Source organism: Opisthorchis viverrini (assembly GCF_000715545.1).
Source record: "Opisthorchis viverrini unplaced genomic scaffold opera_v5_88, whole genome shotgun sequence".
Lineage (NCBI taxonomy): Eukaryota > Metazoa > Platyhelminthes > Trematoda > Opisthorchiida > Opisthorchiidae > Opisthorchis > Opisthorchis viverrini.
The window spans coordinates 61,839-75,941 of record NW_008751745.1 but is presented as its reverse complement, the minus strand read 5'-3'; the positions used below and the strand labels follow the sequence as shown (position 1 = coordinate 75,941).

At 46.3% G+C, this 14,103-nt stretch overlaps 1 protein-coding gene across 1 annotated transcript in view; it reads left to right on the top strand.

The window, feature by feature from the left end:
* Nucleotides 1–1,754: 1,754 nt before the first annotated feature.
* T265_04985 (hypothetical protein) overlaps nt 1,755–14,103 on the top strand; it is a gene marked incomplete at both ends in the record, with an annotated part of 23,997 nt that continues 11,648 nt past the window's right edge. Inside the window, 2 exons of the mRNA XM_009169875.1 lie at nt 1,755–2,702; nt 9,420–9,701. Of these exons, the coding sequence (XP_009168139.1) occupies nt 1,755–2,702; nt 9,420–9,701 (1,230 nt within the window). The remainder of the gene's footprint in view (nt 2,703–9,419; nt 9,702–14,103) is intronic.

The window sequence follows — 14,103 nt, the reverse complement described above, 5'->3', positions numbered from 1 at the left end:
CTCAAATGTTTTGTTAGAGTAATAAAATTCAACAACTGCTCGTGTGTACTCTGTAAATGGATTGAACAACGAAAACAATTTTCACGAATTTGCACGAGGGAAAAACGAAACCGATTTCCAACGTACCGCGCGACAGGGCGGTTTACTTCCTACATTCAGAAGCTCGAGGCTGAATAAAGATAGGCTTGCAACTTCGCCCGCTGGCCCTCCTTTACTCATCGACAAGAGCTTCAAAGTTTTGGACGCAGAGATTGCAGTTGCAGAGAGTTTTGCCGTCGCCACGGCCACCAGTTACTTCATATCGTGCAGAATCGTGGCCTATCGAAACATTCACTGGAATTCACCTTAAAATGAGGCGAAAAGAAGGCATCAAGAAGGGTTTCACTGCCCACCAGATGGCAAGAGAAATTCTGGAACTACGTACCATCATCAGCGTTGGTGACCACACCATTACCAAATTCGGATACTGGAGAATACTCCGATCAACCAAAATCGAAACTCAACAGGCTCAAAATTCACCGAAATGACTCCGGTGAGATAGTAAGCATACTTTTTCAAATTTGCTGGTTTCTAGCAACGGAATCTCCGACGATCGGCTACCATTTGGAATTAGTGTCATATTAATGGTTCTCAAGCCCAAGTGCCTACTGCACGAGCGATAACACTCACTGGAAGCAAGAGGGGCCGGGCCAACACAACAAGGCAAAAGAGCTACCTGGAAGGAGTTTCTCCGGTTTGCAGAACCTAACTCCCAAATTCAATGTTTAAATGTGAAGAAGTGGCTCGAGAACCCATTTTCATGGGGTGGTTTGCCCTTACCTGAAGTTCATTTTCCGGTGCACGGTTACACAGGAAATCTCACACAGCCGTTTCAGATCCACTATAAGCAGCGGATACGATAGCCATATCGGATAAATAATCTGCGGCCCCACTTTAGGCATAGAATGACTCTGTCTTTGTACTCTGCAACTACTCGTGTATTGACAGAACATTTCACACCGCTTCAAATCGAGAGGTAACAACGCCTACCTATGTGGTACAACCCATATAAAATGCCCGATAGCAACTTGGAGCACCAGAAACGGTTCTCTGAGTTCTCACTTTGTAGGCCAATATTACATGATCCTTCCGAGAGGAGTACGCGCGCATCCCCCAGACTCCTGATTGGAGCTGCCAACAGGCACATTCCCACTCATGTTTTTCCATGGATATTCGATAAACATTTGAAGGGTCCAGTCAGGCAGCTATTTTGAGTTATCTACCATATCCGGAGGTAAACCGGTGCTGACTTCCTGGTAAAGCTCTCTCTTGCATGAAACCATGTGCGCTGTATGCTGCTACTCCCAAGATTAAGGGCCCTAGTTTTCTGGATATTCACCAAGATTAATGACACCGGTACAGATACCAGACTGCTGGAGCAGTTCTTCTCCCCCCTCCCGGCACTCTCAAAATAGGGGAGCCGGACTCAAGTCATGTTTGCTTTTTCATTACATAGGAGCGCACAACCCTCTGAACCCGTGAGAAATAATGACCTTTGCCGTAAAAGTGCGTGGCATAGCAACAAATAATTAAGGCCTGTCACCCTGCACTGAAACACGTACCTTTATTCGGCGGCTCTTCCTCTTCAGCTTTGCGTCAAGGCGCACTGGTCACTGAAGGTGCAAGACCACCTGAAGGGGTCTTACATCATTTCTGTGCCAGTGAATCCTTGAGTTTGCTGAAATGAAATTTGAACTGTTCTTTATTTGTGCTGCATGGCGAGCTGCTCAAGGACTAGCGGGAAGGACTGTTTTGGCGGGTGTTTGAGCATGACGTCTGCTAAAAAGAAGAAGGATTTTAAGTCTGAAACAGTTGTTTCTTCTCTCCGCGAAATTTACGAAAAACGCATCCGCCCTTTAGAAACTTCCTATCAGTTCTCTGCATTTCATTCTCCAATTTTGGATGCCGGAGATTTCACAGCGAAACCCATGATTCTTCTCCTGGGCCAATACTCTACTGGTAAAACAACGTTCATTAAATACCTGCTGGGCGAGGCGTTCCCCGGGATGCACATTGGACCGGAGCCAACGACAGACCGCTTCTGTGTGGTCATGCATGGGGAGCGTGGTATAATACCAGGCAATGCACTTGTAGTTGATGCAGACAAGCCGTTTCGCCCACTCTCTCGATTCGGCAATAATTTCCTCAATCGGTTCCAGTGTTGTATGCTAAAAAATTCTGTGTTGGAGAACTTATCTATCGTGGATACCCCTGGGATATTGAGTGGAGAAAAGCAGCGTTTAGACCGCGGCTACGAGTTTACCGAGGTTGTTCACTGGTTCGCGGAAGTTGTTGATCGGATTATCCTTCTCTTCGATGCCCACAAATTGGATATATCAGATGAGTTTCGTCGTGTTATTGAGTCGCTGCGCGGTTATGACGACAAAATTCGAATTGTTCTCAACAAGGCCGACATGATTGATTCCCAGCAGTTAATGCGTGTGTACGGTGCTCTTATGTGGGGACTTGGGAAGGTGCTTGGTACTCCTGAGGTTGTCCGTGTTCATATTGGTTCATTCTGGGATCAACCTCTGCATTTCGACATGAATCGTCGACTTTTCGAGCTCGAAGCTCAGGACCTATTCCGCGACTTGCAATCGTTGCCTGCAAACTCTGCCATGCGAAAGCTGAACGATTTTATTCGGCGCGTTCGTCTAGCAAAAGTGAGTTGTGTGCCTCTAGATGTTTATTAAACTTCCTATTGTTTTAAATGCCTGTGGTATATATCAGGATCCGCGAGGTTGAAAGGTTCGGTTCGAGACTTTCGACCCACCCTTCAAATCGTGCACCCTGATGTTTTATGGGCTCTTGTTACCGCGCAAATCACATAGGGAGCAGTGTAGTACCGCGGTTTAGGTTTTCAGGTGCGAGTCGCATCCGCTTCTGGCAGCTGCAGCGTACACCAAGCACCAATTTGGGAGAATGGTCCAAATTTACCCCCGTGTATTTAAGACCTAATTTGACGTCTCCATCCTGTCGTCGTGATCGAGCTTCAATGCCGCAATGATCTTACAGGCCATACTGAATGAAACTCCATTCCGTAAGATTCAACCATGCCGGACATTTCGATGAGAGCAGCTCAACAGCAAGTAATCGTATTACGAGAAATTGTGTCACGATTTCTATGGACAAAGTCGTACTCTCCTCTGCGGTCGCTGTATGTAGGCCGTAAGTTGTTTCCTTCGGATGACCGGTATGTCCTTATAGAGACGGCTATTCTGCCTTCTCCCAAAGAAGAACGGGTGAGGAAAGGTTGGCTCTAAACGCCGCACACCAGATGGTTGATCATGACCGCCGGTGCATTGCTTAATGTGGTCGAAGTATTCTTAGAATTAAAGTACGTGGTTATGCTCAAAAGTTACCTGCTATGCACTAGGATTCAGACAGTCTTGCATTACTCTCTGATTCCTCAGGCCAGCCGCCTTCAGCCAAGTGGGTTGGACTATTCAGTCGTTGGTTCCGAGAAGAGTCTCTCAATAAAGCCCTAACAACTGCCTCCTCCTGATTAAGACTTTTAAGTCAGACTATGAGAACGGGCTACCAAGCAAAGCCCTACATTACCCCGGTACCTTGTGGGTCAGACGTCTTTTGAAGAATCGTTCAGCTGTAACATTCTTGCAGTGCCTAGCTGCCATGCACCCCGAAGGAGCCACGAGGGCTGGGATACTGCCAGGTTACCTAAACCTCGACAGAGGAAGTCGAGATGCAGGTATCGGTTTCGAACCATGAACCTTCCGATCAGTAAGTTTGCGCTCTAACCACCGAGCCATCTCGCCCCCAGGTCAGACTTCTTAGTCAAGGCTCAGCCAACCCCTTTCTTCGGTATGGGCAATTGGAAAGTATCATTATTCCCTAAAACTCTTCATCTACTGAGTCACTACTTCTCCCTCCCCCAGATACATCTGATTCACTTAGCTATGTACTAGATAACCGTTGCACCGTATCTAAGTGAAATAAATATAAATAAACTCACTGAATTTGAGGGGGATGTTCTAAAGTGTAACTTTCAGCATGTGTACTGTGTTCACTGGTGCAACAAGTGGCTCTCGCTCACACCTTGTTCTCCGTTTCGATGTATGTTGTGTCTCCGAAGCACGCGTACAATATCCCCGTTCCGTAATGCATTTGTAAACGTCATCACCATCATCAGCTGAAAAACCGCCTTCTTGCTGTACTGCTGTTATAGCTGCCGGCGATGACTTGGGGAGGTGAAGTAGATAGCTGCTTATTTGGGGCGGTAGCTGAAATAATTTAAGTGTGTCTGGTAATGTCTCTTAGCATCGATGTATCCTGTCTTGGGGTGCCTATCCAGGAAGACGGAAATGGCCAGTGCAGCTGCATTTGCTGGTAATGGTTTTCATGCCTCGCTGCCAAGTTTTTTGACTTCCTTTGGCTCGTTTTCACTCTTCGTGTGGCTGTGTGGAAAGGGCTCTAACAGGAAGTTCATCGACTGATTGGAGCACGACCAAGTCAGCGCAACATATAGGGTGTGATCAGTTCATCTACCATGGCCGAGTTATTTTCTCCAAAAACCATTTGACGTACTTCAGCATTACTGATTCGGTGTTACCAACATATTTTGGCAATGCTCCGAAGAGTAGGACCGGAAAACACCGATGTCACCGCTTCCAGGCTCATGTGGTTTTCACACAGCATCACGCACACTTTGCGAAGATAAAAATAACTGTCGGCCTGTCTCATTCTGCAGGCAATGCGCTTCATATCGCACGTATACACTTTGTCAGGTGGGTCACCAGGGGTTCTCCGCCTTCTTTGAAGAGGGCTGGGTACAGACCATCTCATCCTTCTCCCTTTCATGTTTCCGTACTCATGTTATGTATTTTAGTTCTTCTGATGGGTTATGAAGGTTTATATTCCATTCGCCCCACGAACTCTCTCTAGAGGGTTGGCTACAGGAGGCCATTTAACTGCTCTTCGAAGTGTTCGGCCCGTCTTGCCAGTTGGAATGTTTGCGAGTGAATTAATGACTGACTGTTGCTTTCCTAGAGCCATTCGATCGTCGTCATTATCATTATCAGCTGTAAGTACCGCGTACTTGTCGTACATAGGTTATAGCTGCCACAGTTTCGTTCACGGATGGTTCGAGGAGGTGGGGTAGGTAGCTGCGCATTGGAAGCGGGAGCTGATAAATTAGTGCGTAACTACAGCACTGTCAGTTGACCGTTAAGTGGGGGAATTGGGTAGGGAGCTATGCATTGAAGATAATAGCTTGGATGCATGAGCGCCATTGAGGGCGCGACGGGTCATGTCTGACAATGTCTCTAACCATTGATATGGTTTGTCTCGGGGTCCCCATCCAGGAAGATGGCAATGACCAGCGCAGCTGTGTTTGCTGGTACTGGCTTTCAAATTTCGCTTTAAAGTTCTTAAGGCATTCCGTAAGCAGTTTTCTGTCTAACACTTAAGAGGATAACACTCGAGTGGAGTCTCGGTTTCATTTCGTCCAGCCAGCGCAACCTGTGCAGTGTGATCAGTTCATCTATCGAGGGTGAGCCATTTCTTCCGAATATCATTCGACGTGCTTAAGCGCTGCTGATCCGGTGTCCCCACCAGACTCGGGCAATGCTCCGAAGACATCGATGGTCAAACACTAAAAGTCTTTTGACGTCCTCAGTTTGCAGCGACCAGATTTCTGATGTGTCGTTCACCTGTAGCACCCTTTCGGTGCCTAACTGCCATACCGCCCGAAGGAAACACAGGGGCTAGGATACTTTCAGGTTGCCCCAGTCTAGACAGGGGAAATCGGGAGGCAGAGGTCGGGCTCCAACCTTCCGGTTAGTAGACTCGCGCTCTAACGACTTGAACCATCTTGCCCCGTATGGAGCGCAGTGTAGTATTGTAAACTCGACCCTTGACGGACAAGCTGATCGTATCAACTGGTATAGGGCACGGCCGTTTCCGGTCGCTAAAGCCTTCTCAATCTCCCCATATTTTGATGCTCACCAGAGCTCTCGGTATTTCTCAAGGTTTTTCACTATTTGGCGTTTGAGGGATTTTGCGTGCACCGTCGTACTCGTTGTCTGCTTGTATGAATTTTCCGGCATCAACCAGTGCTAGCAATCTTAGAGATATCCAGTGGTCGATTGACCCTATTGGAGTAGTCGTACAGACAGCATACCGTACCGTCGTACCGCTAGCATATCTCCTTTCACATTGTACCATGTTATCCGCGTGCTGAGCATTGTGTTACTGTCGAGAGTAGTTGAGCTAGCTCGGTTCGATATTGCTGAGCTATGGTAGTTCTCCAAAGATGGTGGATTGGTATACTTCTTGCTTTCGAGTGCCTGAAGAGAAATAAACTACTAGGAATGTTCGCACCACAGCGTGATCGGTATACACTCGTGTGCTATAGAAGGAACGGCAGTTTTGAACTATGACTATCCATCAATGGCTGATGGCCACGTGATTCAACTAGTCCACGGTTAATTTGTAGTTGGTGGCCGCTATGTTAAGCTGTGCGAAGGTTTATGCAGAAAGTTCGAAGACCTACTTGTTGTCCTGCTCGCTTCAGTGTCTGAACATTAAAGGCACCCAAGCAGACCGACTTCAAGGATTCGAAAGCAGACTTGGAAATGTTAAGCGTTATCACTGAAGTCGAATTTACACAAGTTGCAGCTGAGTGTGGTGCACGGTAAACAAAAAGTGGTCAGTCCTGTTGTTGGAACAGTATATTCAAATTGGGGTGGGGTAGGGTAGAGGAAGAACTGCAAGAAAGGAGGCGTCAGTCGGAGCACTTTTTCGCATGCCCATCCTACCGTACGCAGTAGGTAAGCGACAGTGACCGATTTGGCGTGAGATTATTATTAGTTCAAGTATCTTAGTTGCGCGCGAGCTCGGATACCGCCAGTGTGCACAGACCTCGACAGGACGACGGTTAGGGCCCTCCACTGGCCCTCCTCACATGAGTCCATGAATGTCCTGTGGTCGATAGTTTCCAAGTAACTCGTCGTGAGCGTTTGTGCTTGAAGTTCGTACTGGTCAGGAACAGACGATAATCAGCACACAACCAAATAAGTCTCAACCAATTATCCATACACTGAGCATCGACTCCAAATCTAGTGCTTCACTGTGATCCTACCGTGCCTCGTCGTCCGAACTGGGTGTTCGTATTACTATATTCGTCCCTTTGTTGGCCAAAGCAGTCGGAACAGATCTCGCTAAACTCCTTCTTTCTCAAATTCAGGACTGCATTCTGTCTCAGCACAAAGACGACCGTTTACTGGGACTAGGATCGCCAGATACCCGATTACTGGAATGTGGGAACTCATCATAAGCGATTTGGGTTGAAAGACCGAAGTGGAAACCTGTATGTGTTTCGTAGACACCGACTAAATCGGCAGCGGGGAAGCAAAGTTTCAGCAGGAGTTACCTATTGCCCAGTTTGACAGAGTACAGACATTGAAAGCTGCAACATAGACCAGGTCATTGGAAATCGGTAAGAGTTTTTTATTTGTTTTTTTTCCGGGCGATAGTTTATCCACGGAACAATGGCTAGGAGATTGGCATATGTGTTGGGCTCAGTATATTCTACAATGGGTAGGGAGGGTGTGGAGGAGGGCCAGCGAACGATGAGGTGTGAGGGCGAATGATGTCCCCAGATGCTCAGACCGAAGAAGGGGGTTTGGTTGAGGTACCTCACCTTGAGCCTTGACTAAAAGGTTTGACCCACAGGGTAGTGGCAGAATGCAGGGCTTTACTTGATGATTCTTCCCCCTAGTCTCTGACTAAAATACCTGAACCGCAAGAAAGCGATTGTTGGAAATTTCTTGAGGGACTTTTCTTGGAGCCAATGACTCAACAGTCTGACCCACTTGGTTGCAGGGAGCCGACCTGGCCTGAGGACGAACGGGATAAGACATGACTGTCTGACTCCTAATGCAGCTGCGCACAGCAACCTTCTGAGCAGCAACAGGCTTATTAATTCCAGAAGTTTGCCGTTCTGTTTTCCTTAACACGCTTGCTTAGCAAGGGCTCTTCCCGGAAGGTTTCAATGGTGTCGTGGTTATCACGTCCACATCACACGCGGACGTTCGAGCCTGACTCGAATTACTGATATCCATACCTAAAGCTTCCGTTTTCTCGCGGAGGCCGGACTTCACTGTTGTGATGATTTTGCAGACTATACGGAACGGAGTTCCATTCCGTAAGGTTCAACTATGCCAGAAATTTCGATGGGGAGCAGCTCAACAGCAAGTAATCGTATTACGAGAAATTGTGTTACGATTTCTGTGGACAAAGTCATACTGTCCTCTGCAATAGTTGTGTGTAGGCCGTAAGTTGTTTCCTTCGGGTGACCAGTATGTCCATAGTTATAGAAGCGATAATTTTGCCTTTCCCCCAAGGAAGGATGGATTGGGAAAGGTTGGCTTTAAAGGCCGTGCACCAAACGGTTGACCGCGACCTCCGGCGCATTGCTCAATATAGGAGAAATACTTTTAAAGAACGCGGTGCTGTTTAGAAGGTGCCTGCTATGCACAGTCGTATTAGGAGTCAGACAGGTATGTCTTACTCCCTCCAACTATCCCGCTGAGTCTGAGGAAGATAGTTCCTATCGTCTTCGGTGGAGTACCGTACATTTTTTAATACCTGTTCCTTCTTTGTTCTTGTCTGCGCATTGTATGTAACCGCCGTTCAAGTCGGACTCGTTTCCCCGTCTATAGCTCCTCGTTATTTCATGCTGTTGTATCCGTCTTGCGGTGGCGTTCTTGATGTACAGAGTGATTTGTTTGCCTTCCCTATCTGTTAGGTTGGTCATCCTGCTTTTCGTGAGCAAGCTTCATTCCCTTAAAAGACCTTGTATAAGTCCCTCTCTTTACTCTTGGCCTACGCTTGAAGAGTGCTCGAATTTAGCTTTGTGACTGTTTCGATGGTTGCTGTGATAGCTCGAATTTGGCGCATTTGTCGCTCTGATTCGTGCGCGTTACTTGGCTACCTGATAACACATCTCTCAGGGGCTGAAGGCGATAGCAGGTTACGTTTGATATCGACATCATTGGTTATCATACGGCTCTGATTAGCGATTCGCCACATTTCTTTGGCCTCATCGCTTGACGCATCTAATTATCTTAGGGTTGGAATTATACCCCTTGAGTATGAATCCGTTAGCGATTTTGGTGCTACCTGTAGCGATCCCTTGGTAAATCTCGAGGAACTAGCCGGACATTTTCGAAGCTACTGTTTTTTAAATCATGGGGCACCCACTACCAGTAGACTGCTATGCTTCTTAGCCCCTGTTTCCTGACAAATGAGATCCTGTTTATTTTAATGGGTGCTGATTTTTAAAACTCCATGCGGCTCTGCATTGGGCGGTGTTTCTTGATAATCTGTGTCGTACTTATCGAATCTTCCGTATTTCTCAGGTACATGCCTATATAATTGGACATTTGAAGAGGGAGATGCCAAGCTTTATGGGGAAATCGAAGAAGAAACAGGAGTTGCTAAAGAATTTGGATCAAACCTATTCAGTAATTTCAAGACAGTATCATATTCCGCTTGGCGATTTTCCGGATGTGAACAAGATGCGCACCTTGCTCCAAGACCACGATTTCTCCTCATTTAGTCCACTAAAGCCGCGGTTGTTGGAGCACATTGACAGTGTGTTGGGTGAGGAGATCCCTCGGCTCATGCAAATGATTCCTCACGTAAGTTTCCTCGTCACAATGATTACGTCTTATTCTTCCCCAAACAAACTTACAACGCTGATACTGATGTCCTTGTAGATCTTACTTTGAATAGATGACCACTACTATCCCTGTCTCGTACGGGTCAGTTGGTGTTGTTGAATCAGCGATAAGTTAGCTACTGTTCGAAACCAAAAAAACCCACTGCAATACTTAATTGGTACCATGTTGGATTCCTTTTGGTTAGTGCAGACCTCAAGAATCCGGACGATACTTTCCGAAACCGGATTCCCACAAAAACCGTATTGTTATACCGTATTCCCACAAAAATTGTATTGTACTCTTAGGTATATGCCGGTCTCCGTGAGGACTTGATACCTTTTACGGAACGAAACATTTGAGGGCGAGATCGCCATAGAAAACTATTTGATTGGATCGATGCACGCGAAATGTATCATACGTTACTAGGTGTTGAATTTGAAGGCTGGGATCCTTGACACAGTCAAGAGCACTTTGGACTGTAATCTATCCACCATTATATAACACCCGAGTCACACTTTTGGGGCTGGTGATTCCTTTAATCATTGATCAGGTTTTGTTTGTATTCACCGAGCCTGGAAATTGAATTGCAAACTTTTCGTCACCATTCCAGGATATATCACCAGTGCGTTGTTGGATAATTGGTGCTAATTTGTGTCTCAGGTAATGGGAATGGGCAACTCACACCACGTAACCCTAAGGATATGGCCAGTTGCTCTGCTCTCCTACAGAGAAGATGCCGCGGTTGCCTCTAAGTTTGCAACTTTGACGCCTTTTAGGCCGAACTTGTAATTTTTTCTTTTGATGAAATCCTTCCGGCTGGCGAAGAACCTGTGCGTATCATACGTCTTCAGAGATAAGGATAGGATTGTCTACGTAGTCCAGATCGACAACAGTAACGATTTGAAAACGAGTTTTGAGGTTCTCCCAGCATTGGCTTCATTATATCATCGACGACGAATATGAACAAGGATGAATGGACATTGTTGTCGGACAAAGCGTTTTGTAGGGAGCGCCTGGGGGGTTGTAGGCAATTCGGAATGTTTGCGATTGTTCAAGTTACGAGTCCCCGCCCTCACCCACTCTATTGTATTTTCATTCTAAGGCTCTAAACGTAATTAGTTAAACTTCATGGTTTCATGGGAGTGAAGCATCAGTGTCAACACCGAGTTGTTGTCTCGGACGATGATGCACTATGGTCGGTCCCTGTTAACCAATATGGTTAGGTCTCCCCAGAGTCTATCGTTCGGACTATTTAGCTTAGTGGCCCGTACATGCATCGGACTGGCTTCCGTACGATCGGATTATCATAAATGTGCGGAAGTCACGTGCGCGCATTTACTGTTGGGTATTTTGTTGATTATGGTCAGGATGACTGATGAATTACGCATGGGATATTATGCCTAGTAAACGTCAGGCAGGTCAAATGCGTTTGACGTGAACGTTTTGGATACGCGAATTTCTTTATAGAGAGAAAACCCTATAGATTTGAACCATCTCCGTCGGTCACTACTTTTTACCATTGAATTCTGTACACAGCGAAGTCCATTTGAGCGTGGAGGTAGCTAGCTCACAGCGTAGTTCTTTATCCATGACGAGAAGGTTATGGTCTTATTAGACGACAGCAGCGCAATTTGGTTCTGCTTATGAATAGAAGAGTGCTTCAAAAACTATAGGGATCGGTGTTAGATTCACTCTGCAAAGAACATTGAGTGGCTCTCACACCTTTGGCCTCTTTATCTTCGGTGAACGAAGCGGTAGCAACTGGTTTGTGGACCGAAAAAAACTGACTGATTGACCGAAGAGGACATTAGTATCTGACCTCATACTGTGCTCCTGTGCTATTAGTTTGCGCATGTAATTATTCACTCTGCTGGATAATAGTCCGTGTCCCATCGGGGCACATGACTGAATTAAATGCTTCTGTCGAGTAGAACCGTGGTTGCTTGATCATGTTCCACCTTGGTCACTTCTGCTCAAACACGTGAGTACTGACCTGCAGACCAAGAAGGAAATATGAAACAGTGGTTTTGATACACCTGGTTTGTTTTTAGTACCATTACCTACTGAAAACACTAGAAATGTGGGCACCGAAATAAAACAGTCTTTGTCCTGCTATGATATATCGTTCAAGCTCTCGATGAAGGGGTGGCATAATAGACTGAAAATGGAATTGGATGCTAGTTGAGGACCACCTGAAGACGACTCTGAACTGGAACAGCAAAACTTCCAAAAACGGACGACAGTCCAAACCGTTACTTGTTTCCTCTTCGTACCGTTGTGTTCTCTCTAGGAATGCTCCTGTAAGGGACGATAAGACCCGTCAAAGTCTATCGGTTTCATTCAGCCACTTCACGCTCTTATTACTTTCGGTCGGGTGTAGCACATTTTCATACATGGTACATCTCTCGGTTGAGTATGCCGTCGGCCTCAATAGTTTCGCTATACAAAGCACGTAAGTTCATACGACAGTACTTCCTGGCCATGTAAACGGATGTTACAAACCATTACATGTTCCCATCATGCTTCTAAAAATGCCGGTAGGCTCTGTCATTTAACTCGGCATCGGTCCAATGCTTTTTCTAATGGATTTCCGTTCGTGCATACACCTGCCTTTGGGTGGTTCATACTAAGGAATTATTTTCTCACTAAGTACAAATCTGACCTTCACGATTGTTTCTTTAGTAAAAGTCCTCACTTCTGACCTAGCGGAAGAAAACTTCTACTGGAGTTCACCCCGTCTTGCAAGTATGTTGCCTAGCCCTCAGGCTCAGGGGATTGATTGACTTGACCAATGTGTACGGAGAAAATATCAACTAAACACATAGCATATGGTGACAGACAGCTACAAACAGGTAAGGATACGCCTTTAGCTTCAGCCGATTGGTTCGTCAGTCTGAAACATACTCCGGCAGCCGTCAACTGTTGTCCTACCAATGGTGACGGTTGAATCTCTGCACGTGAGGAATAATTCAAGTGCTTTTCGTTGTTGGCGTGATAGCCCTTGTACTAAACTGGTGGGGAATTCACATTCTTGGCTGTTGTGGAATTTCTTCCGCTGGATATGAGTAATCGCAAACCAGGATTTAGAAGTACCAAGATACAGCCCGATTCACATTACATATCTAGTCACTAGCTTTCAGGTGGGCTAGGTGGCTCAGTGGTTACAGCGCAAATTTACTGACCGAAAGATTGGTGGTTTGAAACCTGCCTCTGCATCTCGACTTCTATCTCGGCTTGCGCAACCCCAGCCCTTGTGCTCCCGTCGGGTGGCATGGCAGCTAGGCACTGATAGATCGTTACAGCTGAACGATGTTAGAGGTTGAGACAATCCAACCAACCTCAGTAATATGGAGTAGTAACCAAAGAATATGCGGTGAAACAGTGTTTAATTCCTACTTCAGGTCACAAGGACCGCACTCTATTTATCAATATTCCCCCACAGGAAAGAAGGGTTTGGCTGGGTGTCCTGTACGCTATTCCAAAAGGATGTAACCGAATGCATTTGGATGGTTGACAGAAAAACGAATTCATCGGTGAACTTTTATTTGTCAGTGGTTATGAATGGATACATCTGGAGGGTTATTGCTATCGGATTGAACTGTCGACTGAGCACAAGATGGAGCATTAATTTTCAACTGGAATATTCGTGCTCTGATTCCGCTCTGATTTCTCAACCTGGGCAATCTGACCCTCGTGCTTCCTATGATGAATTTTGTGTCAAAACATGTAGGACAACGACCCATGTGGATAGTCTTGCCTAAAGGCCTCGAAAAACTATTTACTGTGCTCAATTCAAGGACGGTGTTTTTCCCCATACAACTTTGTTCAGCTTTCCTGCGGAGGTTGGTGGCTGAAACTATCTTTCTCTCATGTTTTCCAAAGACATTGAATCTGGATCCACAGATTGAATGTTTGGGAGACCTCCGTGTCGCTCTTCACCATCTGCGGTTAACGTTGGCTCCAAGATCGCCGGGCGCGTTATCGCAAGACATCCTAGGTGCTACGACTTGCATACTATTGAAAGGAAGAAGGCCTTCGCTGCCTTTCCTGGAAGTGACTCCACTCATTCGTCGGTCAAATCCAAGCAAATATTACAAAGTGGCTCCACGAATTCCGCAACAGATCTCCCTTTCCTTTTTGACGCAAAGCGAAATTCTACGAACAACACATACTACTCGCGTGCCTCCCCATCAGTAGTATCACGTTACACACCTCCACCCCTTAAAGCTCGTTCGCATGCCATCGATTTTCATTTCCCTCCGTCAGGTCGGCTTCGGCAGCGGGTCTATTCGGCCGCTCTTCAGGTGTATCATGCCACTTGCGAAGCTGCGTCCCATTCACTACTTTCAATCCCCGACCATCTTGAATGGTATAGACGTTC